At 29.2% G+C, this 27,939-nt stretch overlaps 2 protein-coding genes, 1 long non-coding RNA gene and 1 pseudogene across 5 annotated transcripts in view; 1 reads left to right on the top strand and 3 right to left on the bottom strand.

Moving 5' to 3' along the window:
• Window positions 1-20,850, bottom strand: part of LOC103863055 (glucan endo-1,3-beta-glucosidase) — a 29,593-nt gene extending 8,743 nt beyond the window's left edge. Inside the window, exons 1-3 of one of the 3 annotated variants that reach the window (XM_033290638.1) lie at window positions 20,630-20,850; window positions 19,451-20,533; window positions 19,177-19,257 (exon numbers count right to left, since the gene is read on the bottom strand). In XM_033290638.1, coding sequence (XP_033146529.1) covers window positions 19,575-20,533; window positions 20,630-20,759 — 1,089 coding nt within the window. In that variant the 5' untranslated portion in view covers window positions 20,760-20,850 and the 3' untranslated portion in view covers window positions 19,177-19,257; window positions 19,451-19,574. Of the gene's footprint in view, window positions 1-19,176; window positions 19,262-19,450; window positions 20,534-20,629 lie in introns of those variants that run through there. The other 2 variants (XM_009140795.3, XM_033290639.1) reach the window with 2 other exon arrangements.
• LOC117133745 lies at window positions 65-3,615 on the top strand. Its single transcript, XR_004457748.1, has 2 exons — window positions 65-1,252; window positions 1,515-3,615. It is a non-coding gene; the product is annotated as an uncharacterized LOC117133745 (long non-coding RNA).
• LOC103863330 lies at window positions 3,480-5,390 on the bottom strand (annotated as a pseudogene).
• LOC103863329 (probable glucan endo-1,3-beta-glucosidase BG3) lies at window positions 11,109-12,020 on the bottom strand (the record flags this gene model as incomplete). The annotated part of the gene is given in 3 exon segments (XM_033290317.1): window positions 11,109-11,338; window positions 11,341-11,799; window positions 11,885-12,020. Coding segments are annotated over 3 exon segments (825 nt in total), but the record flags the coding sequence as incomplete, so codon positions are not given.
• Window positions 20,851-27,939: the final 7,089 nt, after the last annotated feature.

The following is a 27,939-nucleotide window of genomic DNA, read 5'->3' as shown; positions in this document are numbered from 1 at the left end:
TATAATTTTTTATTAAAATATTAACCACATAATAAAATTAATTTATCAGAGTTATACCAACTTAATTCATTAAATAAATAAAGTTTAATTTTTTAAACATAAATAGTCATTTAAAATGAAATACGATAAATAAAGATAAAATTTTTAAGTCTTTTATAAAATAAAACACAAATATATGAAAATATGACATTTACTAAATAATTGTCAATTGAAAAAAAAAAAAATAAATCCGCGCTTTGAAAGCGCGGGTCAAAATCTAGTGAGTAGTTAAAGTTGCTTTGAGAAATAAGGAAATAAAGAGATTGGTTTATACGAGAAAGATGTCTATATAGCAATGCTGAAACAGCAAAGATATTAAAGTCCAAATATGAAAAAGAAAATATATACCATTTTCCTCACTCTGCACAAAATATGTGATTTAAAATCACCTTTTGTATAGTATTCTGCTTGAACACCTTCCAACAGGAACAACGGGAACATCTTCACTTCGAATTTTCTGCCACATGTCAGGGTCTCCAGAGGCGGATGCTAAAATAGAGTTTAAAGTAAAAATGTTCCAATGATACTCTATTTTCTACTCTATAATAGTGTAAATTTATTTTTTACTCTATATATAAAGTAATTTTTTTTATTTTTTGTTCATTACTTTATTTTCAACTCTAAAATAGAGTATCACTGAAGCAACATCTAGAGTTACTCTATTTTTTTTTTTTGATCAACAGAGTTACTCTATTTTAAAGAAAAAAATAAAGTAAACCATTGGAAATGGTCTCATTAACCAAACTAAAACCAAAAGCCAAACAAATTTTCATCCATGAACACACGCAACTGTTTCTTAAACGTTTACTGTATATTCTGTACTGTATTTTCTTTTTGTAAAAGAAACTGTATATTCTATTCCTGTCTTAGATCAATCTCTATATCATGTTTATAAATTGAACACGTCGACATTATTTACATTTCTTCAGTCACCCTCCGATTGTATATCACTGAAAAACTTTTTGTTTTAGTATCTCTATAATATTATTTGAGAAGTCACTTTCTTAGGTGTCATACCCACGTTAACTCTCACGGTGGTTGATTACTATGATACCTTTAATGAATTAAAAATAATTACATTTTAAATACTATTATTTCCTTTTAAATTTTTTCTAAATAACAATATAAAACAAAAAGGAGATATTTATAAAGTTAAACAAAATTAAAAACGAAAATATATGTATATATAATATGATTTCATAAAAAAAGGAAAGTTCAAAAAATACTAATATTTCATTTATAAGATTTTTTTTTTTAATTTTGAAGTAATAAAACAATTTCCTTATATCTATATTCTTATATGAAAAAAAATATTTATATATAATGTGATTTCATTAAAGAGAGATCACACAAGTGATCTTGATATTAGAAAAAATAAAAAGATTTTTTTTTTGAAGTAATAAAACACTTTCCTTATATCTACATATTCTTAAATGAAAACAAATATTTGTATATAATGTGATTTTATTAAAGAGAGATCACACAAATGATCTTGATGTTAGAAAAAAGAAATATTTATCTTTTAAAACATAATTTTATACAAAATACAAATATATATTTTTTCAAAGTAATAGAATTTGTTTTATATATCTATCTATTTTCTTAGATGATTGCATAAAATAATTAAGTAACATAAACTGATATATGTTTAATGGAAAAATAATAATTTATAATTAGTATTATTGAAATATTTTTTTCATATATTTAGTTGACTATAATATCTTACAATTACAGCAAAAAAATATAAATTATATTTTACTTATATAATATAATTTCTCAAAACAATCACATTTTTACTGCATATTTTAAGAGATATTAAAAAACTAAAAATAAATTTTAACAATAAACATCTTTTGATCAAATAACTACAACATGAGTGACTCGACTAATTCATTTTATATCTAAAATTATAGATTGAACTACAATAAAAATATATAAATTATAGGATGACTTAAAACATATTAACAAATGAAAAATAAAATATTAACTCTTTGTTACCATTTAGTTCTTTTGTAAAATTTTATATATGCATGAGACTTTCAAATATTATCATCATATTAATTTATGTAATTTGGAATCACACACTTTAGTTTATTTTTTATTTCACTCTAAGCACAATATATCTTAAGTTATACATAATCTTACTAAATATACTTACATATCTGCTGTAAAAAAACTTACATATCTAAAAAAACAACCAACCAAAATACATATAAGAAAATTAATCAAAGAACTAATATATTTACAGTCAAAAATATTATAGTTGAATTCAAAGAAATAGATGGAATCCAATATGTCCAAATGATAATTAAATTGACTGTAAAACTACAAAACTGATTAGATATAAAATATCTAAATTCATGTGCATAATTAAAGTAATACAATATTATTAATAGAAATTAAAATTAATTTAAAACTAAAAGTAAATATTAATCAATTATTATAGTATATTTACTTTATAAATATTTATGTCCGTGCATGAGCACGGGAAAATCACCTAGTAATAATTATATTTGAGATTACTCATATCAAAATATAATCATATTTGACAATGCATTCAAAACAAACATGAGCCCAATTTTACAAGAAAGGTCAGAATGCATTGCGTTGCTTATGTGTAAACAAGCCAAAAGAAAAAGGAATTGGTTAGGTATTCAATATTGGTATGAAATTTCCTAAGTATTGTATATTGCTTTGCTAAGTAAATGGCTACAATTGGATGTAAATATATAATTATCAAAACTAACCAAGCAATACTTCTTAAAAATAAGTAAATATTCTTCACGAAGTTTACATTTTGTACATTTTTTATATAATATCTAATAGAACAATGAACAAAAATGTAAATTAAAGTATTATTTTTTATATACTCACCGGTCTCTACCTAGTATATAGTTTAAAACTCAGACCAAAAGTTAAGATTGAGTTTGTCACTAAAGATTGCAACCATAAAGGGACATGGCTTATAAGAGCATATAAGCATGACCGGGAGCTTGTGGTCAAGTGGTAAGGAGAAGGGCTTGGGATGTCACCACATTTCAAGTTCAATTCACCTGCCATGCGAAACTAAGTCACATTTTCCTGGTCACCTTACTTGAACATGGGCTACTGCATTTCGGCCCATTAGAATACCTGGGAAAGGGTCTATTTGTGGACTACACCTCCCATCCGGGGGTTATGTTTAGTTTGTGTCTTTAATAGACCTGGGTTTTAACCCTTTTCTTTAGAAAAAAAAAAACAGTATATAAGCATTGTGTTTTTTTTTTTGAAACACATATAAGCATTGTGTAGTTACCCTAGTTAATAGCCGAAGAACTTTCTTCTTGGTGTCGATTTCAGTTCTGGGCGACAGAAATAGAGGCAGTGTTGTTGATGGCTTTGCGTAGACTTGTGTTATATCTAAATGTTTCAGCTAAGTATTTAAAAGGTTTTGTTTACTATGAACGAACAACATCATATATATATATATATTGAAGAATTGTAAAAACCTCTCATTACATTACTGAAACAGATGAAGTAAGAACAAGGTTAAGGCTCATTAGTCCTTATTATTACAACAAGTTCACACATTTTTAACACTCAAATAGACAAATACCAGTTACGGCATCACTGCGTTACTAGCCCTTGCTTCTTCAAGAAGTCTCTCCAAGGAGATTAGTTGAAATTAACACCATATTTAAGCTGTTTAGTAGTAGGAAGAAACAGCCCAAAGTACCTCTCAACCTCATCATTCGGCTTCTCATTCTCATCGAACATGGCGAATATGTTGTATCAAATTGTTAATATAAGCCTCCGCATTCCCCACGCTTGCCCCGGGCCCTCCCTGCGTGGGCCAACCGCTCTCCGACACCACGACTTCCAACGATCCCCCGCCCGATTTCTCCAGTGCCACGTAAACTGAGTCGAGATTGGAGTCGAAAAGGTTTTGGTGATGGAGCTGGTTGTTGGGGTCATTGAATTCATTACTGCTCGGTTTGAACAGAGAGAATTCTAGAGAGACGTCGCCGTTCTTGTAGCCGAAGTAAGTGTAGATATTTACGAGCAAAGGATATCGCTTGCTTACCAAGAAACCTATCACCGGTTTGAGAAAGTTCAAATAATCATCACTGAATCTTCCGCACGACGGAGGATACGTGTCCACGAAGGCTCCCATGTATGTAGTCGTGGAGACCGGGATACTGAGGCCTGCTTCGGAAAGCGATTTATCAATGTTTTGCATAGCCTGGAAGAGAACCGTCCCAGCCCCACCTGGGCCCCTGGGCATCACCTCGTTTCCGACCGAGATGTACTTGAAACTAACATCGTTGTACTTCTGGACGTTGTCTCGGACCCATGTGCTGGCCTCCGTTTGGCTATCTGCGACACGTTGTAAGTCGCCATTGGGAATGTCGAGGATGAGCTAGATGTTGGAGCCACGGAGAGCGTCGAGAGCGTTAGGGTTGGGACTGTACATCCGCATTCGTCGGATGTTGTACTGCTTGTACATAGCCACAGCTTCCGAATTACTTGGTAGGTTATTTCCATACTCCCCGTAGCATATTCCGATTTGTCCAGCTAGTAATAAAATTGTCATTCAATAAAATATAATTAATATAATTAATAGGGTTATAGAAGATGATTAATGGATGCTACATAAGCTTAAAGAAGACTAAACCTGTGGTGTCGAAGAAGGAAGCCATTAGAAGTAACATCAACATTGGTGATAATGCTAACATCCTAACCCCAGACATTTTCATGAAATAATAAAGAAGACGTTATAATGTGGTTTTTTTGCTGTTATACTTTGAGTTTTTTGATATGTTTGAATCGTACCATTTTGCGCCTATTTATAATGCGAGCCCGGGGGTTCAAGTCAGTCAATGCATGTAATACATTAAACAAATACAGTCACATATATGCTTTGAATAGCTAGGGTCAATATACCTTGAGATTGAAGAGTCAAATGAGATGGATGAACCGGTTTTGTTAAATACTCAAGTTTAAGTGGTTGTGTTTTTCTAGTAATAGGTTGGATCATGGTATTATGAGCCGTTAATCATATACGTCAATCTCGTGTTAACTAATATTAACTGTTCCTTTACGTTATTAATTATAGATTTTAGACCACTGGAGTTAGACATTCTTGGAGCCATCACTGGCACCTTCATACACGTTTGACACCAAATCGTACGATCTATACTTTACCGAGTGGCGGAGCCATAAAATTTTTGTATATAGAAAAGAAATCAAAAACATAATTTATAAACCACAAAAAACTACCAATGTACTCTAGGCACACTCCTTTTATTGTTGAATGTAAGAATTTATTCAAACAAAAAAAAACGTTTGTACAATGACTATTTCTTTGTTTAGAGTGTTATGTGTTTTAGAGTTTAAAAAAAAAAAAGATAGCTATAATGAATAAAAACATGTCTCAATCTCTATCTCTAAAATCTTCTGAAACCGAACCACACGACTATAGCATTTTCACTATACGCACACTCATGTTTTGAAACATTTTTATAATAGTTTTATTGAATAAAAATATAGAAAACCAACCTAAAACATAAACTGAAAAATAATTATAGAACAGAGTTGAGAGTCCACCATCGTCTTGTGTTTCCAAGGAACAAGAACATTTTTTTAAAAAAAATTACTTATTTTTTAATGTTTCTATATTGTAAATTAGTTGGACTTAATACAATTTGAGCTTAAACTAACATATTACTAAATTTTAAAACAACAAAAAATGTTTAGAGATTTTATATTTTTGGGTAATTATAGGAAAATCATGTTTAAACTAATAGAAATCCAAAGTTATAAAGATAAAATTAAAATTATTTTAATTGTATAATTAAATTTTATCTTCAAGGTTTAGTAAATATTTTTGTGGGGTCACTTATGTTTTTACTGCAATAACTCGTTGGGTCACTTTTCTGGCACGTGTGGCCAAGTTTATGGTTTCCATGTTCAAGTCTATGGGTTATTTTTCACAGTCGTTAGGGTAGGTTATAGGGATCAAAGGGCTTAAAGTTAGTGGGTCAAAAGGCTATAATTGTCACAAAATATTTCTCTCTTCACGTAGGTATCCAATTGCTAAATTAACACTTAACCTGACCTATATTTACAATATCAAACTTAACGCGATCCACACAGAAAACGAACTCACTATCATTGTTGGTCTGGACATCCGTGGTATCTAAAGCACACCCCCAATATGCTATCCTCTAACTATAATTTTTTTCCCATAAAAGTATGAATATATAATCAAATAATATAAAATATTATTAAACTTTAATTTGTTCTCAAAGATTAGAAAGTAAAAAAGTAATATATTATTCATGAAAGATAACTCTCCTTATTATTTTTTTCTGTAAAATAATTTATCAACTTTGAATAATCAAGTTTTTTCCGCTAATTCATGCTCTGTTGATATTGGCAATGTTCGTTGTGAAGACGACGAGACTAGCATCAGCGATCCAAATTAGAACGTGAAACTGAATAAAGTTTAGCTGGATTTAGTAGCGGCAATTGTTAAAAAAATCAGACATAATAGATTTCACGTCGCCGAAATTCAATAGCATTACTTTTAAGAATCCGGAATCGACTTTTAAATGCCAGCGACTAGTTCCTCTCACAACCATGTTCCGTTTTGTCGTAGTCAGCGTTTATTTCTGGTCGCTGGTCGCTAACACTGCGTCTTTCTTCCAAACAGGAACCTTTATTGAAAGTCCATTCAAACGCTCCTGAGACATAGTCGAACGTAGATAGTTTTTTATGAGCTCCAACTTTGAAAAACTTCTTTAGAAACAACTGTAACCGGAATTGTTAGTAATATACGATAAGCAATCTCTGTGTTTGGATAACAACCATCCATTCTTTTTAGAAATTCTAACATCTTGATAGCTTTTGTAATTTCTTTTGGCAACATTCCAGTTACCACAAATAACGTAGATATACTATAACAGTAAATTACAATAATGAAGGGACGTGGTTTAGGATAGAGTAGAGATATTAACAGCCAAATATATTTTTTCTCACCGTCTACTTCAGCTTTGGAAGACAAAATAGACGTCGTTTGTTTATGAATAACTTGCTGTTGTTATAGATCTGTCCACCACTATAACAATTTGCCTTGCACATTCCAACAATATATTAATATTCTATAAGAAAACAATCGAGGATCTTATTCATTGTAGTTTTTTCTTTCGTTTTCTGTGATAAAAACGGTTTATGTCATATGTTCTATAATTTTTCAGACAGAAAAATTATAATTGATGAAGTCTCCCTCGATCGGTACTCAAACTACTGACATACTTGATGAACGTAGAGACTCCGGGCGGCTATAACGATTCCTCACGATAATCATGAATTACACCATCAACGTTTTAAAAATCACGGTCTTAAATTAAAAATAAAAGCCTCATATCATTACAACCCACTCCATCTTAATTTATCATTGCATATATAAATATATATATTGATTAACATGAATCTTTACCAAAGTCGTACTTAGGCTGCTTGTTAGGATGAATTTGAAATTTTTATTAGCCTCCATACATGGCATTTAAATTGCTACCAAAGTCGTACTTAGGCTGCTTGCTAGGAGGAATCAATCCCCTAAACTTCTCAACATCAGGAGGACTCGGCTTCACATTTTCATCATACATCGCAAATTAATAAATAAAACTTGATTGACAATAAACATGTCATTCTCTTTGAATTCTTCTTGATTCAAAATGATGAATATTTTCAACACAAATTAATCCACTTATGTTTTAATATTTCCATTGAAACAATTCAGTTGTTGATTTTTTTTTGAACAGCTCTATTGTATACAAACTAATAAAGCATAAAAAGAAAATACTCTTATATATATATACTAAGCACAAGTAATCTAACCTATTAAATTATGACACATGACATATTTTTACAAAAATAAAACAAAAAAATAATTGAAAAACCATGTTACTCGATCTCTACTTTTATATTTTCCCTCCAGATATCTTATCCCACGTTTAAAAGTTTTTTGTTCATGATTTAGAACTATTCTTTTCTCTTATATAATTTTGTATTTATTAATTTATTCTTTATTTATTTTTCCGCTCTTTCTTTTTTTTTGAGATATTTGGCTATAACAACAAAATACTATACAAATTGATAACTACTCTTCATTTACATTTTGTATTCTCTTATTGTATAATAAATACTCTCTGATTTTGTTTTTGAATATTTTAGATTGAAGATAACACTCGAATCAGAGCTTAGTCTTCAATATCAAAATGAGAAATAAAAATCCATCGGAAATAAAAATCCATCGGCAACTATGAGGTAATAAAGTATAGTCAATTCTTTAATCATCAACATATTTACAAATATGTTTTGTGGTTTATCTTACGGAATTATTTGCATGACTTTTGCATCAATTTTAATATTTCAAACGGACATCCCTTTCTTATTAAAGGAGGAACATTCATAGAAATAAACCTTGGCCTCATGTGTTTATTACATGAGTGTCATTTCCTATGTGTCATCACCTCATGCACTCTCATTAACTTTTTCAAAAAACCCTTTGTGAACTAGAATAATTACAACCAAATGCCATTGGTCATATACATTATACTATATGATTACAATCAGATTTGAAAAAAAAACGGGAATTTATGATAGGCAGAATATTAACTCTTTTGTAAAAGGAAACAAAATAAGTTCGACATCTATCAAATCGTTTTATGAACATTTTTGTTTACGTTAATTATAATGCAACATTTTATGAACATTTTTAAACTAATATCAAATCGTATTATAATGCAACGTTTTATGAACATTTTTGAAACCGAATCAACATTTTATGAACATTTTTATGCAACATTTTATGAACATTTTTAAACTAATATCAAATTTTTTTATAATGTAACTAAAGAAACGGGAATAATTTTATGAACAATTTTATGCTTATTTTAGGAACACGTATTATAATCGAACGTTTTATGAACATTTTTGTCAACGTTAATTATAATGCAATATTAACTCTTTTGTAAAAGGCAACATTTTTGTCAACGTCACATTTCCTTTCAATAATAGTCATAATATCATTGTATTCACCCTATTATTTTTTTATTGTTTTGTGGAGTTGAAATATTTGATTGATTATTAGTTGAGTCATGAACTCATGATTGATTGAATAACAGAATATAATCATAATATTTGTTTCTTATATAACGAAACGTGAATAAAATAATTATTTGAAAACATGGCAAAATTGATGGGAATTGATATTCTAATCAATTCATAATTTTTATTTGGGTATTGATATTCTAATGTTTGACACTAAACCGATTTCAATTGGTATATGGTTTGACTTTGTTATAGTTATGTTCCATTTTGCCTTGGATTTGAAATATCTAAAGTGACGCCATAAAACCTATGTTCTAAATGGGATACCGTATAATTTCAAATATGAAAACTGATACACTTATTATTTGGTCAAATATCATATTGAATATTTTCCCCATATTATGTTCGAAAATATAGTACTTACCGATTTCTGAAAGCGAGATTGCGTGTAGTTAATATGCGTGATCAATCCCATTTATGCTCACAAACCAATCAAAATAATGTCTGATTTGTATTCATATTCCTGATTAATTTTCGGAAACAACTTCCGTTATTTTAAATATGATTTTTCCTTATATGTTCACTCCATTTAATATCCGCATATATGATTTATTTTCAAAAGCTTGAATACATATTACAGTCACAAGATTGAATCTAATTAACTGAAATTCAAATTTATAGGAAACTTAAATCTTCGTATATGCCTAGTATGGTAACAAATGATTAATTTCTTAATCACATTATACACTTTCCATTTACTTATTCCGTGTAGTTTTATTTGTCTAATACTATAAATATATGGCTACATATAAAACATCGACTCATATTAAACTCATAGCTACCTCTTTTTCAACCAAAAAAAATCTCAGAAACAAAGAACTTTCAAACAAACGAGGTAATATATTGTACTAATTGAGAATAAACAAATTTATGGAATTGATATTCCTTTCATATATTGCTGAACTTTTTTCTTTTTTAAGGTCGTCTGAAGCATGTCACCAACATCGATGGATTTTTTAAAATCATTTTTGAACTCAAAGATGTTCCAAAAATCAATGAATTCAAAAAAAGGTATATCCCATGAGTTTATTTTGTTAATTTGGTTAGTAGTTATGTTTAGTTTGCTAAACTAATTTTCAGTTTCTTCTTGGTATAGAATTGCAAATCAGGAGTTTTGAAGATCCTTCTTACGGCATTTTGGTTTTTTCAGATTTTAATTTATTTCTTTATAATTTGGGATCGTTAGTACTTTTACTTTTCTTTGCCTATGTTTTTTATAATATTTTAATCATAATTTATTATGATCGTAATAATTCTTTTTCTTATTTTATATTTTGTCTTAAATTCATAATAAATTAATATAAGTTATTGCACACTATTATATCTTTGTTACCTTCAAATGTTTATAATTTACAGATAACCCCTTAAAAAATCTTTAAAATCAAAAGAAAACAAGTTTACAACTTATATACATGCACAATTTATTTAATATATGAAAATTAATTTTAGATCACTCACTCCGTGCAGGGCGCGGGTATCACCTAGTACTTGGTATTATATTAGATGTACAAGATGTTTGATAAAAGTTAATACTCTAATTAATTAAACTTATAAGAAATTGAGAAGGATAAGTATTCATCCATACCTGCCATACACGTGAAACCACCACGATAATCATGTAATATCAAGTTTAACTTTTTTTTAAATTTACAATATTGTAAAAAATATATATATAATTGATTTGCAAATTAAAAAAAAAGAGTGTTTTAGAAAATAATAAAATAAAAAGGCAGTGGATACTGGATGTCCACGTATTTGTGGGCCACATAAGATTTGCCTGAGTGACACGACACTAACAGCAATCAGCTTGAACAATTGTTCACATTTAATATCAAAATCGAACAATAAATAAGTCTCGATAGCTCGCCCTGGCCTCCTTGGAGATCCAGTCTTCACAGTTTGTATCAGATTGTTCACATAAGTTCTTGCATTGTCCACACTCGCAGCGGTTCCTCCCGCTGTCGGCCAACCGCTCTCCGACACCACGATCTCCAATGACTGCTTCCTGTTTTCTCCAGTGCCGCGTAGATAGTGTCTAGGAGTGCGAGGAAGAGGTTTCGGTATGAGTTTGACCCGTCGTTGACTACAGTCTTCTTTGAAGTTAACAGAGCGTACTCCAAACTGACGTCTCTCATGTTACCAAGAAATCTATCACGGGCGTAAAAAAGATCCGAGAATCCGGTGTGAACGATCCGCTCGAGGGCGGAAACCCACTAAAACCGTTGGAGACCTTGACCCCGAGGTCTGAAACAGCTCTCTCAATGTTTTGCATTGCTTGGAGGAGAAACATTGCGTCTAGGTCCGAGGGTTGCACCTCGTTCCCTACCGATATGTAGCGGAATCTGACACCCTTTGTGTAGTTGCGGACGTTGTTACGGACCCATGTGTCGGCTTCAGATTGGTTGGAGGCGATACGCTGGATATCCGAGTTTGGAACATCGAGTAGAAGCTCTAAGTTGGAGCCATTTAGAGCGGTTAGAACCTCTTGGTCGGGATCGTAAAGCCACATCAGATGGATGTTACGCTGCCGGTAAAACGCCACCACATCCACCGGATGTGGCAGGTTGTTTCCAATTTTCCCGTAGCACACCCCGATTTGCCCAGCTTCATTTCCAAATTAAAGATCATCCGTCATGAAAATAACATTTAAATCAAATTCTGATATCTTCAATAGGTTAAGAACTGTGACCTTCCGTGTCCAAGAAGGAAGCTAGTAGGAACCTGAAAATAAGCAGTAACAGTGGTACTGAGGTTAAGCAATTCGATCGATGATGAGATATCTTCAAGAAATAGCAACGAAAGGATAATGTTAAGCAATTTTGTTTTAAATTGATTTAATGGATAACATTCCAAAAACTAGTGAATATCTTCAAGAAATATCTTCAAGAATTCATTGTAATGATATGACTCGATGACTTTGTTTCATTTCATTATTTCTTGAAGATAATGAGATATCTTCAAGAAATAACATTTAATGGATAACATTCCAAAAACTAGTGAATGATATTTAAATCAAGTCAATGAAATGAAACAAAGTCATCGAGTCATATCATTCACTAGTTTTTGGAATGTTATCTATTAAACCACCGATCATGAAATGTCTCACTAAATCTATGCTTTGAAAAGTCAGAAGTATAAATTTTCTTTACTTGTAGCCATGACTGGCCAAAATTATTTTGGACCCTAGGGAAAAGTTTTTTTTGGTCTTTTAAGTTTGATTGTTAGTATATTTTTGCGTTTTGATAAATAAAAGTTTAGACAATTTTAGTATAGTTTTTCTTTTGGAAGATAAGAGTTTGGGATTATGGAACCAAAATAATATATACATGTTTGTATGGAAATTTTTCAGTTTTGTTTTAATTATTGACATATGAGCTGGACCGTCGCATCCATGTCTCCCTAAGAAGCGGTCCTGGATGTAGCTTTCAACAAGGCTTAACCAACTTGACACTAAAATTTTACTGTTAAATGGAACGGATCGTCCACCTTCTCTAAGTCAAATACTCAAATACTATGAAGCTATAAGTTTCTTTTTTTTTTTTGGAAAATAAGCCGGATCAAAATAGCTAATCAGAAGAATTGTGAATCAGTAATCTTCTAGAGCAAATTTGGTAATAAATTATGTTAAATTTTTTTTTAAAAAAATTAGACATAGAATATCTAACTTTCTCCAATAATGGATCTTTCCCTACACACCCCACTGCATAAAACCTAAGATTAAATGCGATGATGACTTGCATTTTGGAATCATGGTAAAAGCCAGTAATCACACGTCTATTGAGGACCATTGAATTGTTTCCTAACGTCGTTAGACAAACTAGCCATCATCAATTATGGTACGATGGCTTTCGTTACTAATAGTCGTTCCTGAAATCATCAATGGCACTCTAGTTACTAGGGGCATTGCCTCTGCGCAAGCGCGGAGTCGTGGAAATAGTGTTTGTTTCATTTTAATATTTGCTAGGGTTATTGTAGTTGTAGATTTTGCGTTTTAAGTTGATTTTCAAGTGTTTTTTATTGTTATAGGGTTAGAGTTGTGATGATAAACTGTGTATGCATTGTTTTCCACTTAAGAAGGATTAGATTGTGTTAGTAGTGTGATTGATATAGTTCGTGTTGTTGTTTGCTGTGTCATTGAGACTTATTATTTGTTTGTCTTTTTAATTTGTTTCTTATACTGTTGAGAGTACATAAATTATATTAAAGTTGTTGAAATTACCTTTTGTTTATGGATATTTTTTTCTCCAGTTTAGTTGTGTAAGATAAGTGTATTAAGTAATAATTTTTATTATCCTTATTATATTTGTTATATGTTTTTATTTTATTTTTAAACGTGTTGCTCTTACCGGACTTTTAAAACAAATACATGAAGACTTGTAGAAATAACTATAAAATGATTGATAGTTCTGAGTATTTGGGCATTAATGAGTTTTAAACAAATGTATTTCTCATAAGAAGACAATAGCATTGACATGTTGACATTGGACATGTAAGCTATTTTATAAGACAAGAGGAGTGAGCAGGTGGAGATGTTGTTGCCGCCTTTGTGTCTGTCGGGATTGTTTCTTGTATCTCCTGTTGTGGTTGTGTTTGTTTATCTTTTATTTGATGGATAGTATGTAAACAAAAATCATTGTTAGTTGTATTCATAATTTACTCTGCTTTTCTGTTTAGGTAATTTCACTGATCTTGGTTGTCGTCTTCGTCTTCTTCGTTGCAAAAGTAAGTTTGTAAATTATTAAATAGCTGGCCGTGTAGTTTGTATTTGTTTAGTTGAGTCGATGTATGTGTCGTTTCGAAAGTAAGTTTGTAAATTGTTAAATAGTTGGCCGTGTAGTTTGTATTTGTTTAGCTGACTCAATTTATGTGTCGTTGAGTTTTAGTTGAGGTGATTAATTTGGTATATTTGTTTTGAAGTTTATTTCTAAGATTAGACAAAAAAGAGAGGTGATCATTAATGATTCGTCTTTTTTGGAATTCTAGTTTTTGGTGTTTTGAATGTTTGGGTTGTTGTGATTTCTTTTAAGCTATAAAATAAAGGTTTGTGTAAAATTAGTTTGATAAGTAAGGGAGATAAGTAGACAGCCACATAATTTGGGTAAGAAATATTTTTGATTATTGATATTAGCACAATATAGATAATAATATAAAGAGAATTGAGTGTTGATTGTTTCTTACGAATCAATGAGGAGACGGATAACGACTCGAGTTGTTTCTTTCCTAAGGTCAGAGCCTTGGACAGAACGGATTTTCCCAACCACATCTGCGAGTTTAAATATCAGTTATGATAACAAAACATATTATAAACCCAGATGCAATATGATAATATACATAGGAGTACTGGGTTTATGTTCGCAATCACTTGAAAATTGTCAAACAGTCTAATAATGATTGGAGATTGATCTCAGGAGCACTCGTGATGACTTCATCAATAATAGTTGGTGAGATGAAACGAATTAGGAATGGATGATCAATTATCCTGTACATGCTTGAGAACCTAACAACCTCAAAACGATCGACTTTCACAATGGAACCGGCTTTCAAAGATGGCATGTAATGATTAGCACGTCCGGCGGAAATAAACCAATGAATCACGGAATCGGCAAATAATATTATTTAACAAAGAATCATGAAATCAATTAAAAACAATTATACTAAATAAATGTGATAAATAGAAGATTAACGTGATGAACCTCATTTAAAAATGAAACTCATAATACACTTGTAGGCCCGGTCTACAGAGAAAATCAAAGAAGAAAAGGTTTCCGACCTTCATAAATCTATACTATTAAAGCAGGATCATATTGTCCTTTTTACCTTAGCCTACCATTTTCTTTACTAACATTGCATGTTTCATTAAGAGCAATCAAGTAATATTAATAACACATCAATATTGGGTCATTTTTTTCGGATCCAACCCACATCAGATCTCTCTTGGGCCATTTGGGCCGATTAAGAAATCAGATCCAATTTTCACATTTTTTTTCTTTGGGCCATTGAGTCCAAGTTCAAATAATTTTTTTTCAACTATTCTTAATTATTATTATTTTTTTCTTAATATAACTTAAGCATTCATAAAAAAAATGAATATTTTCATTGAAAAATATAAATCTTTATTAGAAGTATATAATTTATTTTATTAAAATATTAACCACATAACAAAACTAATTTCTCAGAGTTATACCAACTTAATTCATTAAAGAAATAAAATTAATTTTTTTAAACATAAATAGTCATTTAAAATGAAATACGATAAATAAAGATAAATGATTTAAGTCTTTTATAAAATACAACACAAATATATGAAAATATGACATTTACTAAATATTTGTCAATTGAAAAAAATAAAATAAATAAACCCGCGCTTTGAAAACGCGGATCAAAATCTAGTATATATTAGTCCGACCATCAATGTACAAAGTATCCTTTAGTTTAGTGGTATAAATATTGGTGTTTATAGCTTAATAACCCGGGTTTGAACCACATGTTTGACATTTTTTTACACTTTTTAAAAGTGGGACCCACCAAAATACTGACGTGGCGGCTCAAGAATGAGGCAAATGCCTCATTATATTATAGATTTCTCCCTAGTTAGACGATACTTTCCGAAAGTTCTGAAGTTTTTCTATAGAGGAAACATTGTAGCCATCATCAATTATATGTGTTTCTGTAATGGTAGAATTTGGCATTTATACTCAAAAGTACAATATTGTAAAGAATATAATGAATTGGCAAATAAAAATGTAGTGGATACTGGATAACCAAGCATTTAAGGGAACATTCCTATACATATCATCTATATATTAATTGATAATTATTTAAAAAGTTGTAACATATATTTTATACTAATTATAAAAACAACTTAATGATGTGTCACTTGATATCAATTTGGCTTACGTAGCTGCATAATAATCAATTGAATAGTTAGTAATTCCAAAATCCAATGGCTAAGTAACATTATATTAACCCAAAATATAAGACGTGTGTATTATTTTCTTAAATGAAAGCTACAATATTACCTAATATGATTAACATATATATAATAATAAAATATTTTATAACAATTTTTATAACATTCCTCATTTTTGTTTAGTTTTATATTATTAAAAGAAATTAAACAATCACATAACCCATATAATAAAAAATAGATTTTTTCTTATCTGTTATATTTTAATTTTTTTTAACGACTATAAATTACAAAACATGTTAAAATCCCCCTTTGAAAATTTTGTGATCAATGGCTTAAATGTTTTTGTTATAACAAGACACAAATGATCATAAAACTGTATTAATATACATTTTTATTTAATAGATATTCATATTAAATAATATATATACATATGTATACCTATTTTAATATCGTTTAATTAAACTATATACCATTTAAAAATACATAAACATGTTAATTTTGAAATTTGCATTGAAAATTTTTTGAGACATTTATATTTTAATTTTGAAATTTGCATCAAAAAAATATCACATCGATAATTGTGGGATTAGTGATTTATATTTTTGTTACATCAAATATACAAATGTTAATAAAACCATATGAGTAGGAAGTCTCAATAATAAATATTTATATTAAAATATACTATATATTTATGTCGGTATCATTAAAATTTAATTATGTACCATATAAAATAAATAAAATAATTATTTTTATTTATTTACCATAAAAATATTGTAAATAAACAAGATGTATAATTTTGATTTATGTGATTACTCTAATCTCCTATACATTCATTGAGAAACAATTGATTACTCTAGCAAGTGTAAGATTTTATTAATTAATATTGTTCGAAAATCTAACAAGAGATCGATACAACGAAGATATATTCAGAAGCTACTGAAAATCACCTAGCGAGAACATGTATTGCACAACAAATTTGCTTTCCTAACCCTAACCCCCTTTCTATTCATCACAATACCAACATAGAGTATATGGAAGTGCCGATTGACAATCTGAAATGGTAACATTTTTTTAATTTCAGCCCATTGTTTTCCTTAAATGAGCCTAGAATATTTTTTAATGATTAACTAAATGGGTCACGTATATAGGAAAATGTGTTTTGGTTTAAAAATTGTTGCATACCCAAAATAAATATGGACCATCCAAAACTGAACCAACCCTGATCCAAAAAATAGTACTGAACTTTAACCAAAATTAGTTAGATATCCGAATGGGTTCAAAATTTTGGTATCTAAAGAACCGGAACCGAACCTGATCCGAACAGAAATATTTCGGGTATCCGAATATATCTGAACCAGATTTATATACTTAAATATATTAATTATTTTTAAATTTAATATCAAAAAGAATATACAAAATATATAAGATGTTTTTAAGTTGTGCAAAATACTCGGAAATATATACAAATAGTTATAAGTACATATTTTAAAATAGCTAAACGGTATTTAAAATTCCTAAACTACTTAAAATATCGATTGATTTCCTATCCAAATATTTAAGTTAAACCAATTTTTATGTTAAGTTAAGTATTTTAGCATACATTGTTCAAATTTATATGTTAAATATTAATTTTATTTTTATATTTTGAAAACTTTAAAGTATATATGAACTTTAATTTGTGAAAAATATTAAATAGGGTATCCGAACCCAAACCAGAACCAAACCCGCAAAGATCCAAACCAAACCAAACCGTAAGGATCCGAACCGAACCAAAATGAAACTCGAATGCCCACCTCTAAGGGAATCTCCAACTCTACTTCATTTTCTACTCCTTACATCATTTTGGAGTAAAATCTTCTCCAGCCACATTTCATTTTCAACACCAAAATGGAGTAATGGTTAGGGTTACTCCATTTATGGAGTAAATCTTACCTATTACTCCATTTTGGAGATGAATTTTTTTTATTTATAAAATGGTCCTTTGAATCTTTAACATTTATATTTCTTACTTAAATAATATTTAAAAATGATACAATGATATGAAATAAAATAGGATAATCTCCAAAAGGTTATTTAATAATTTTACATAAAGATGGATAATTTAAAAAAAAAAACAAAACAAGCATAAATAATTATAAGCTATTATTAACAATTATTAATAGAATATCCGATTTTAAAATTTTCTTGCACGGTTTAAGAATATCAAAAATAAGCTTATTTTTCATTACGAAATGCATTAGTTATTTATTTGTGAGAAAAATAGTCAACTGCTCATTATTGAACCAACATATATATATACATATATATATATTGTCTTTTTAATGATTTATTGTAGTTTTTAATAACAAATCTTTAGTTTAAATAATTTATATTTCAAGTAATTTTTGTAAACATAAAATAGTTGGGGTTAATTGGTAAAATTTATAAGGTATTATTAACAACTATTAGTAAAATAAAAATAGAATCATTTTAGAATATTATTTTGAAGTAGAAAATGGAGTAATACATTGGAATAAAACATAACTCCATTTTGGTGCTGCACCATTTTAGAATAAAAAATGGAATAATACATTGAATATGCTCTATCAATTGTAAAAATGTTATTGATAACAAAATGTATATTGCTTATAATATTTAACTACAATATATTTTATAAAAATTCACCCGCGTAGTGCGCGGATTATCATCTAGTATAATTAATAACCTCATCGTATAAATGAATTTTCTTTTTTGTTATGAAAATATTAATGAATATTCTTATCAAGTTGTAGACTCGTAGCTACTTCATAGCAGTCTAGAAAACCAGTACAAAAGATGATGAAAAACCAAAAAAAAAAAACAAAATAGTTTAAGATTGAGTTTGGTACTAAAGATTGCAACCATGAAGGGACAAGTGACATGTCTTACTTAGAACAGTATAAGCATTGTGTAGTTATCCTAGTTAATAGCCAAAGAACTTTCTTCTTGGTGTCGATTTCGGTTTTGGACGACAAAAATAGACGCCGTGTTGATGATGGCTTTGCTTAGGCTTCTGTCATGTCTAAATGTTTTGTCTAAATGTTTCAGCTAAATATTTAAAAGTTTTTGTTTACTATAATCGAACAACTCTCATTACATTATTGAAACAGATGAAGTGCAACGGTTAAGGCTCATTAGAGCATCTCCAATCCCACTCCATATTTTACTCCAAAATTGAAAAAATGGAGTGGGAAATGAAGTGATGAACAAAAAATAAAAGTATTACTCTATAAATGGAGTAATCCTTTTATTTTTTGTTCATTACTCCATTTCCCACTCCATTTTCTCAATTTTGGAGTAAAATATGGAGTGGGGTTGGAGATGCCCTTAGTCCTTATTATTACAACAAGTTCACACATTTTTTATTAAGACACATAAAAAAAAACTCTCAAATAGACAAATACCATTTACCGCATCGCCCTTGCTTCTTCAAGAAGTCTCTCCAAGGAGATTAGTTGAACTTAACACCATATTTAAGCTGTCTAGTAGTAGGAGAAAACAGCCCAAAGTACCTCTCAGTTTCATCATTCGGCTTCAAATTCTCATCGAACATGGCGAATATGTAAGTCTCTATAGGTTTCCCTGGCCTTTTCGGAGATCCATTCTTATTAACATGTAGTCTCAAATTGTTAACATAAGCCTCCGCATTCGGCACACTTGTCCCGGGTCCTCCCTGCGTGGGCCAACCGCTCTCCGACACCACGACATCCAACGATCCCCCGCCCGATTTCTCCAGTGCCGCGTAAACTGAGTCGAGATTGGCGTCGAAGAGGTTTAGGTAACGGAGCTGGTTGTTGGGGTCAGTGAATTCATTATTACTATTCGGTTGCAACAGAGCGAATCGTAGAGAGACGTCGCCGTTCTTGAAGCCGAAGTAAGTGTAGATATTCACGAGCAGAGGAGATCGCTTGTTCACCAAGAAACCTATCACCGGTTGTAGAAAGTTTCTATACTCATCCTTGAATCTTCCGCGCGACGGAGGATACGTGTCCGTGAAGGCTCCCATGTATGTAGTCGTGGAGACCTTGATATTGCTGAGCCCTGCTGCGGAAAGTGCTCTATCAATGTTTTGCATAGCCTGGAAGAGAACCGTCCCAACCCCACCTGGGCCCCCGGGCATCACCTCGTTTCCGACCGAGATGTACTTGAATCTGACATCGTTATACTTCTGGACGTTGTCTCGGACCCATGTGTTGGCCTCCGCTTGGCTGTCTGCGAGACGTTTTAAGTCGCCATTGGGAACGTCGAGGATGAACTCGATGTTGGAGCCACGGAGAGCGTTGAGAGCGTCGGGGTTGGGACCGTACATCCGCATTCGCGGGATGCTATACTGCTTGAACATAGCCACAACGTCCGATGGATTTGGTATGTTATTTCCCATCTGCCCGAAGCATACTCCGATTTGTCCAGCTAGTAATAAAATTGTCATGCAATAAAATATAATCAATAGGGTTATAGAAGATGATTAATTAATGGATGCTACATAAGCTTAAGAGATGACTAAACCTGTGGTGTCGAAGTTGGAAGCCATTAGAAGGCTGAGAAGAAACAGCAACATTGGTGATGATGCTAACATCCTAACCCCAGACATTTTCATGAAATAATACTTTATTTTTATATGTTTGAATCGTACCATTCTGCGCCTATTTATAGTGCGAGTCCGTGGTGCATGCAACGCCCTTAACAAATATACTTCAATACATATTTGTTTGAAAAGTCTACGACGACTATGAGTTCTCTACACAAACAGCTTTCAATAGCTAGGGTCAATATACCCATAGACTGAAGAGTCAAATGAGATGGATGCATCGGTTATAAAAATACTCAAATTTAAGTGGTTGTTGTGTTTTCAAATCATGGCATTATGAGACGTTAATCATACGTTCATCTCGTGTGAACTAATATTAAATCTTCGCTTCGTTTACGTTATTAAAAATAGGTTTTAGACCACTAAGGTTAGACTATTCTTGGAGCCATCACTGGCACCTTCATATACGTTAGACACTAATTAATTACAATCCATATGAAAATTTGGTGAAGTAAAGATCCACAAGAACAAATAAACCCATTGATTTTCTCTCACAAAATTAGGTTCTAGATGTCTCGGATTCATAACCAGATTCTCAAAAAGATTCAACTAATGTTATATAACATTTTTACAGAAATATATAGTTAGAAATATTAGGAGCTGGTGATAAAATGGAAATAGCGATAAAATAGCGATAAATTTATCAGTACACGGTGACACCGAAAATCTATTCAAATATACAATGTAGAAATTACATTTACGTATTTGTTTTTTACGTTAAAAATTTTTTGTGGTCCAAATAATTCTGTTAGCATCACTTTTTTTACCAAATCATTTTTGGATGAAGGTTAACATCGATCATTAAGTGAACATGCTTCTTCTATTTAAAACCATAATTAAATTCTTCTTAATTAGACCCTGGATATTATGTGCAAATATTTCCTGCATGTTGGATTTTGCATACGGTTTGTAATAAAAAACAACTATAAAACTCCGATATTTTATTTACATTTTTCTCATTGTTTGTAATAAAAACAACTATAAAATTGGATACATTTTCCAAAACTTCCAAAAGTTAAAGCTAATTGAAAATCACCTGGTCTTCCTAAACCTTAAGGCTAATAAGTGGATGTGTTAACTTGTTTTACCATCTGAAACTTTGTTATTAACTTGTTTAGCTTTCTTTTTGCCAAGGTTTAACATAAACTAGATCCGCTATGTTTGTTAATCCTCTTTTCATTATTAATGATATTTACCCTTTAGCAAAAAAAGAAGAGAAAATCATCTGGTCTTAATTAACGAATACAGTAGAAACTCTATAAATTAATACTCGATAAATTAATAAACACTATAAATTGATAAATTCTTTTGGTTTCGAGTTGGGTGGGTTCAAAATATAACACAAATCAATAAAATAATAAGAATTTTTTTTTTTGGAAAACGCTGTTTAAATATATGATCTCATTAAAATTATAAACTAATAATTTATATGTATATACATTTTATATATATGTACAAATAAAAAATTGTATTGGTTTTTTATATTCAAATGATATTATCTCTATTCTTTCTTAACAATTCAATATATTTTGATAATATTTAGTAAAGTTATATTTAAAACCATAATTAAATTTTATAGATATTATACACGAAACAATATAAGAAAAATACTATGAAAGTGGAATTTCAAAATTTTAATTAATTTATACAGAGTAAAATTAATTATTATTTTTATTTTATATTAAAGAGATAGTCTAAAATACAAAAATCTAAAAAATAAACTTATTGTAAATTAATCACTCTATAAACTAATAAAATTGCATAGTCACAACATTATTAATTTTATAGAGTTTTTACTACAAAAATTAGAATGCAAATAAATGAAAATTAAAAATTTAGTATAGTACTCACTACTCAGACCATACGAGTGAGTTTTGCACTACACGTAAACGTTAGAGTATATTCGAATAACGTAGTATAAATACTATAACAGTAAACTACTATGATGAAGAGACATGGTTTGGTTAGAGCAATGATATTAACAGCCAATTATTTTTTCTCAACGTCAACTTCAGTTTTGGACGACAAAATAGACGTCGTATGTTTATGAACAACTTGCTGCTGTTAGATCTGTCCACCGCCATAACAATTTCCCTTACTCATTCCAACATTATTTTAATATTCTCTGTATAAGAACAACTTGCTGCTGTTAGATCTGTCCACCGCCATAACAATTTCCCTTACACATTCCAACATTATTTTAATATTCTCTGTATAAGAAAACAACCGAAAAATCATATTCACTGCAGTTTTTTTCTTTTGTTTTATGTGATAAAAACGTTTGTTTGTCATATATGGTCCATAATTTTCTTAGGCAGAAAATTATAATTGATGAAATCTCTCTCGTCCGTACTCAAACTACTGAAATTGAAAGCCTCCTCTTTACGTCACGCACATTTGCGTCACAATGTGACATACGTGATGAACGTAGAGACTCCCGGGCTCCGGCAGCTGTAAAGATTCCTTACGATAATCATGAATTACACCCAGGCTCGGCTTAAAAAGTATTTGGACCCTGTGCCATACAATTTCTTTTTACTTATATTTGTATGATTTAAAAAATTTAAAAGAATTTCAAAAATAAAACCCTAAATTAGTTTCGAGATATTTACATGTAATTTACCAGGAACTTCTTTCGAAGTATTTACGAGAAAATATAGCGACCTCCTTACGTAGAATGATTACATGGTCTTTACGACGAAATGATGTACTTCGTCGTAACGAAATGTTTCTCTCGCTGTGTTACGACGAATTGGCGATGAAATATGCAGTGAACGAGTAACGACGAAACGTGTTTTCTCGATAATTCATCGTAAAGCCTTTTTACGACGAACTCATGAGGAATACCACCGTTGTTAGTCTCATGTTTTCTTATAGTGTGTGAAATTGAAAGCTTTACCTTGTTTCGGTCTTTCTTAACTGATGGAATTGGTGTGAGATTTGAGAGCGTGACTGAGAAAATGAGACGGAATGGGAGGGGAGGTGGGCGTAGTTTAACTATTGGATTAATGGTTGAGTTTAAAATAGTTTAAAACTCAGACCACAAGTTCAGATTTGAGTTTGGTACTAAAGATTGCAACCATGAAGGGACAACATCTGACATGTCTTACCTAGAACAGTATAACCATGAAGAGTCAAATGAGATGGCATGATTCGTTTTTTTTTTAAATACTCAAATTTAAGTGGTTGTGTTTTTCTAGTAATAGGTTTGATCATGGTATTATGGTATTATGAGCCGTTAATCATACGTCAATCTCGTGTGAGCTAATATTAGGTGTTGATGTACGTTATTAATTATAGATTTAAGACAACTAAGGTTAGATGATAAAAAAAGACCACTAAGGTTAGACTCTTCTTGGAACCATCACTGGTACCTTCATACACATTAGACACCAAAGTCTTAAGAGTATCATTATCCCAAAGCCCCTTCTTAGGTCTCTTAATAATTTTTTAATACTTTTAAATAGTTAAAGTGAGGTTAAGAGACATAATTAAGAAACTCTTACAATTAATACCTCCAATGCAAATCTCTTATTTAGGAGTTCTTAAAAAAAATTATTTAATTAAAGATAAAATTTATTTATTAAATAAAACATTATAAAAGATAACATTTTAAATAAAGATTTAAATATAAAACTTAAAAACAAAGATTAGTAGGGATACCAGTAGAATGGTAAAATTCTCAAAAGTTTGATCAAATATATCATCAAAGAGACAAGGCCCAAAAGCAACACGTGTCTCACAAAATCGTCTCTTATTGTCCCTAAATAAGAAACGTTCTTTTGCATTTAATCTAATTTCCTTTTTTTAAATGTTAATAAAACTAAGAAACGGTCTTTGAAGACCGCGATAATGATGGCCTTACAATCCATACTTTATATTTAACTAGATATGAGCCCGTGCGTTGCAATGGGTTTTGTTTAATATTTTAATTTAATAAAAAATAATAATAATAAATCATTTTATTATATTTTTAGGATTGTTTTTGCATATATCGTGTGAGATTTATTTTATATAAAAAACATTTTTTTACACATAAATTTCAGTTAATATTTGTATTTTATAATCATGGTATGTAGGTGAATTTTTATTCACTTTCTACTTATTGATAGAGAAAACACTCATACCTATAACTTTAAACCCAACCCAACCCGAATTAAGAATTAGAATAACAAAATTTGAAAGTTAAATAAGACCAATCGAGTCAATGACAACATCATACCCTTACTTATGTAATATTTTAATATTTTATTAAACTTATCCAATGCTTAATAATTTTCTTAATTATTATTAAATAGTTTTTAAATTTTTTTTTAAACAGGGTTCCTTTTCATTTATAATCAAATATATATATAAAATACTCTCTTACATTTTTTGTTTAGGATTATCTTCTGTTTAAAATTTTAGTAAAATAATTTTTTTATCAAATAATTATTTTTAGTTACTATTAAATAAGTTTAAAAAATACTATTTCTACAATTCGTATCTATACTAATTTCATGTTCATCATCAAAGTCTCTCTTAAAAACTTTACCAAATAACTTTTTAAAATTTTACAAATCTCTTTTGTTTATGATTTTTTAAAAATATATCAAATTATCTTACAGTTTTTAGGGCTTTAGAAAAGGAAATTAATATTAAATAATATTTTATATTTAATTTTTTTTAGGATTTAGAAAAATAAAATTACTATCAAGTAATTATTTCCAGTTAATATTAACTATTTTTAAAAGTTGCTATTTTCAAAATTCGTTTTTCTCAATATCACTAATATTGTTACATTTTAAATAATTTTTAGTATCATGTTTATCATTAAATTCTAAAAGTGAAAATTACTATTAAATAGCCTTTTTACAATTATCTTTAGTAAGGATTTGCTTCTTTTTTTTTAAAGAAAAAAAAATCTTATTTGGTCAAGATTAAAAAAGGAAAACTTATTTCACAAATCTCTTTCATTTAGGATTTTAGAAAAAAAAGAAGAAGTTATTTTCACATAATGGCAGGTTTTTATTGATACATTAAAAATTTAATTTTTTATTGACATATGTAACAATCATATAGGGTGAAATATTTGAAGTTATTTTTTATAATTTTTTTAACATAAAATTACCTATGAAAAAATAAATTTAGTTATTTATAATAAAAATCATTTTTTACAATTTTATTTTTTTAGACTTTTAAAAAAGGAAACTTACGTATTTTATAATTATTTTTTATTTAATAGTTTTCATTAAAAATTTCTTGTATTGGTAGGATATTATAATTCGTTTTTGTTTGAAATTTTTATACAACTATTTTATTTTTAATAAAAAATTCTTTTTAACTAATTTTATATTTTGTCTTATACGTACAAACATATATTTTCATATTTTTATATTTACATACTCATGTACGACAACACATCATTATCGGAAAAAAAATTGCGTTAGCATCATAAAATGTAACAAAATTATAAACAAAAATGAGCTGTATCAAGAAATTAAAAAAACTACTTAGGTAATATTTTTCTCGTAAATAATATTTCGTTTTGTGAAAATAGTATGTGGAAGCTTAGACCTAAATATAGTTTTGAAATATTTGTAGCTATTTTTTGGTTTATAACTTTTAACATACAATTATCTATAAACAGGAAAGTTTGTTTTTTATAATAAAATAATAGTGATACTTTTACAATATTTTGTTTAGGCTTTAAAAAATAAGTTAAAGACTAAAAAATTTCTAGTTAGTTTTACTTTTTGATTTTTATTAAATAATTTTCTTTTATTTAGGATTTATACTTAAAAACTTTATTCACACATGTCGCGATAAAGTTTGAAGAACCAAGCTTTATTATCGAGTGAAATATTTGAAGTTGTTTTGGTTTATAATTTTTTTAACACAAAATTACTTATGCGAAAAAGAAAGTAAATTATTTATAAAAAAATCATTTTTTACAATTTTATTTTATTTAGACTTTTAAAAGAGGAAACTTACTTATTTTCTAATTATTTTTTATTTAATAGTTTTCATTAAATAAATTCTTGGATTGGTAGGATATTATAATTCGTTTTTGTTAAAAATTCTTATACAACTAATTTATTTTTAAATAAAATTTTATTTTCACACATACTCATGTACGATAACACATCATAATTGAAAAAAAAAATTGTGTTAGCATCATAAAATGTAATAAAATTGTAAAAAAAAATGAGTTGTATCAAGAAATTAAAATCAATAGTTAGTTTTACATTATGATTTTTATTAAATAATTTTCTTTTGTTTAGAATTTATGATTTTTGACACATGTCGTGATCATGTTAGTTAGCAACTTTGAAAAACTAAGCTTTATATAATTAGATAATAAAAACTAAACTACGGTATTTTCCCTATGAAAGTTTGGTAAAGTACCTTTTCAAAAAAAAATTGGTGAAGTAAAGATCCACAAGAACGAATAAACCCCATTGATTTTTTGTCTCACAAAATAAGTGTTAGGTTCTAAATGTCTTGAATTTTTAACCAAATCTATACTATATAAAAGTTGAGACTATAAGCCATTGAGAGCGCTCACGTAGGATGTTAAACCACCAATCGTATTATGACAAATCAACATCTTAATTTGTTATCTTCTTAATAATTTTAATACTAAAAATAATCTTTAAAAACGAAATTAATATTACATAAATATACTAAACTAACTAAATACATATTAACTTTTCATAACTTACTAAAAAATGCTAACTATTATAGTAAAATAGATATTAACTTTTCATAACTTACTACAATTTCCGTACGTCCAGACAATGATGGCCACAATATTGAGAGGAAAACAATTAGGATCACCTAGGAATATATGGGACGAACTTTATTACTATCCATATAAAAAAATATACGACTTTATCATAATGTTCTAATGATATACATATTTTATATAGATGCCCTTGGAAAGTTGGTTCTCATCAACAATGAGAATTTTAACTATCCAACTGGTGATGCATTTTATTTTGTTATTTTTAAATATGTCAATGTTTCCAAAAAATCTGTTTATTTCATAATTAAAAAAATCAATATCGAATATGGAAAACTAAGAAGAGTAAGAACATTATACATATATTAACTAAAAATAATAATTCATTTTTGAATGCAATAATTCAAGCAATTATAACTATAAATTTAACACATGATTTTCAAAAATTTAGGCTATAAGCTATTAAAAATATTCATAAATAAAATACATTATATATAAGCTAAG

The sequence above is a fragment of the Brassica rapa genome, chromosome A04, assembly GCF_000309985.2.
Source record: "Brassica rapa cultivar Chiifu-401-42 chromosome A04, CAAS_Brap_v3.01, whole genome shotgun sequence".
Classification (NCBI taxonomy): Eukaryota; Viridiplantae; Streptophyta; class Magnoliopsida; order Brassicales; family Brassicaceae; genus Brassica; species Brassica rapa.
This window is presented reverse-complemented; position numbering and strand designations above follow the sequence as displayed.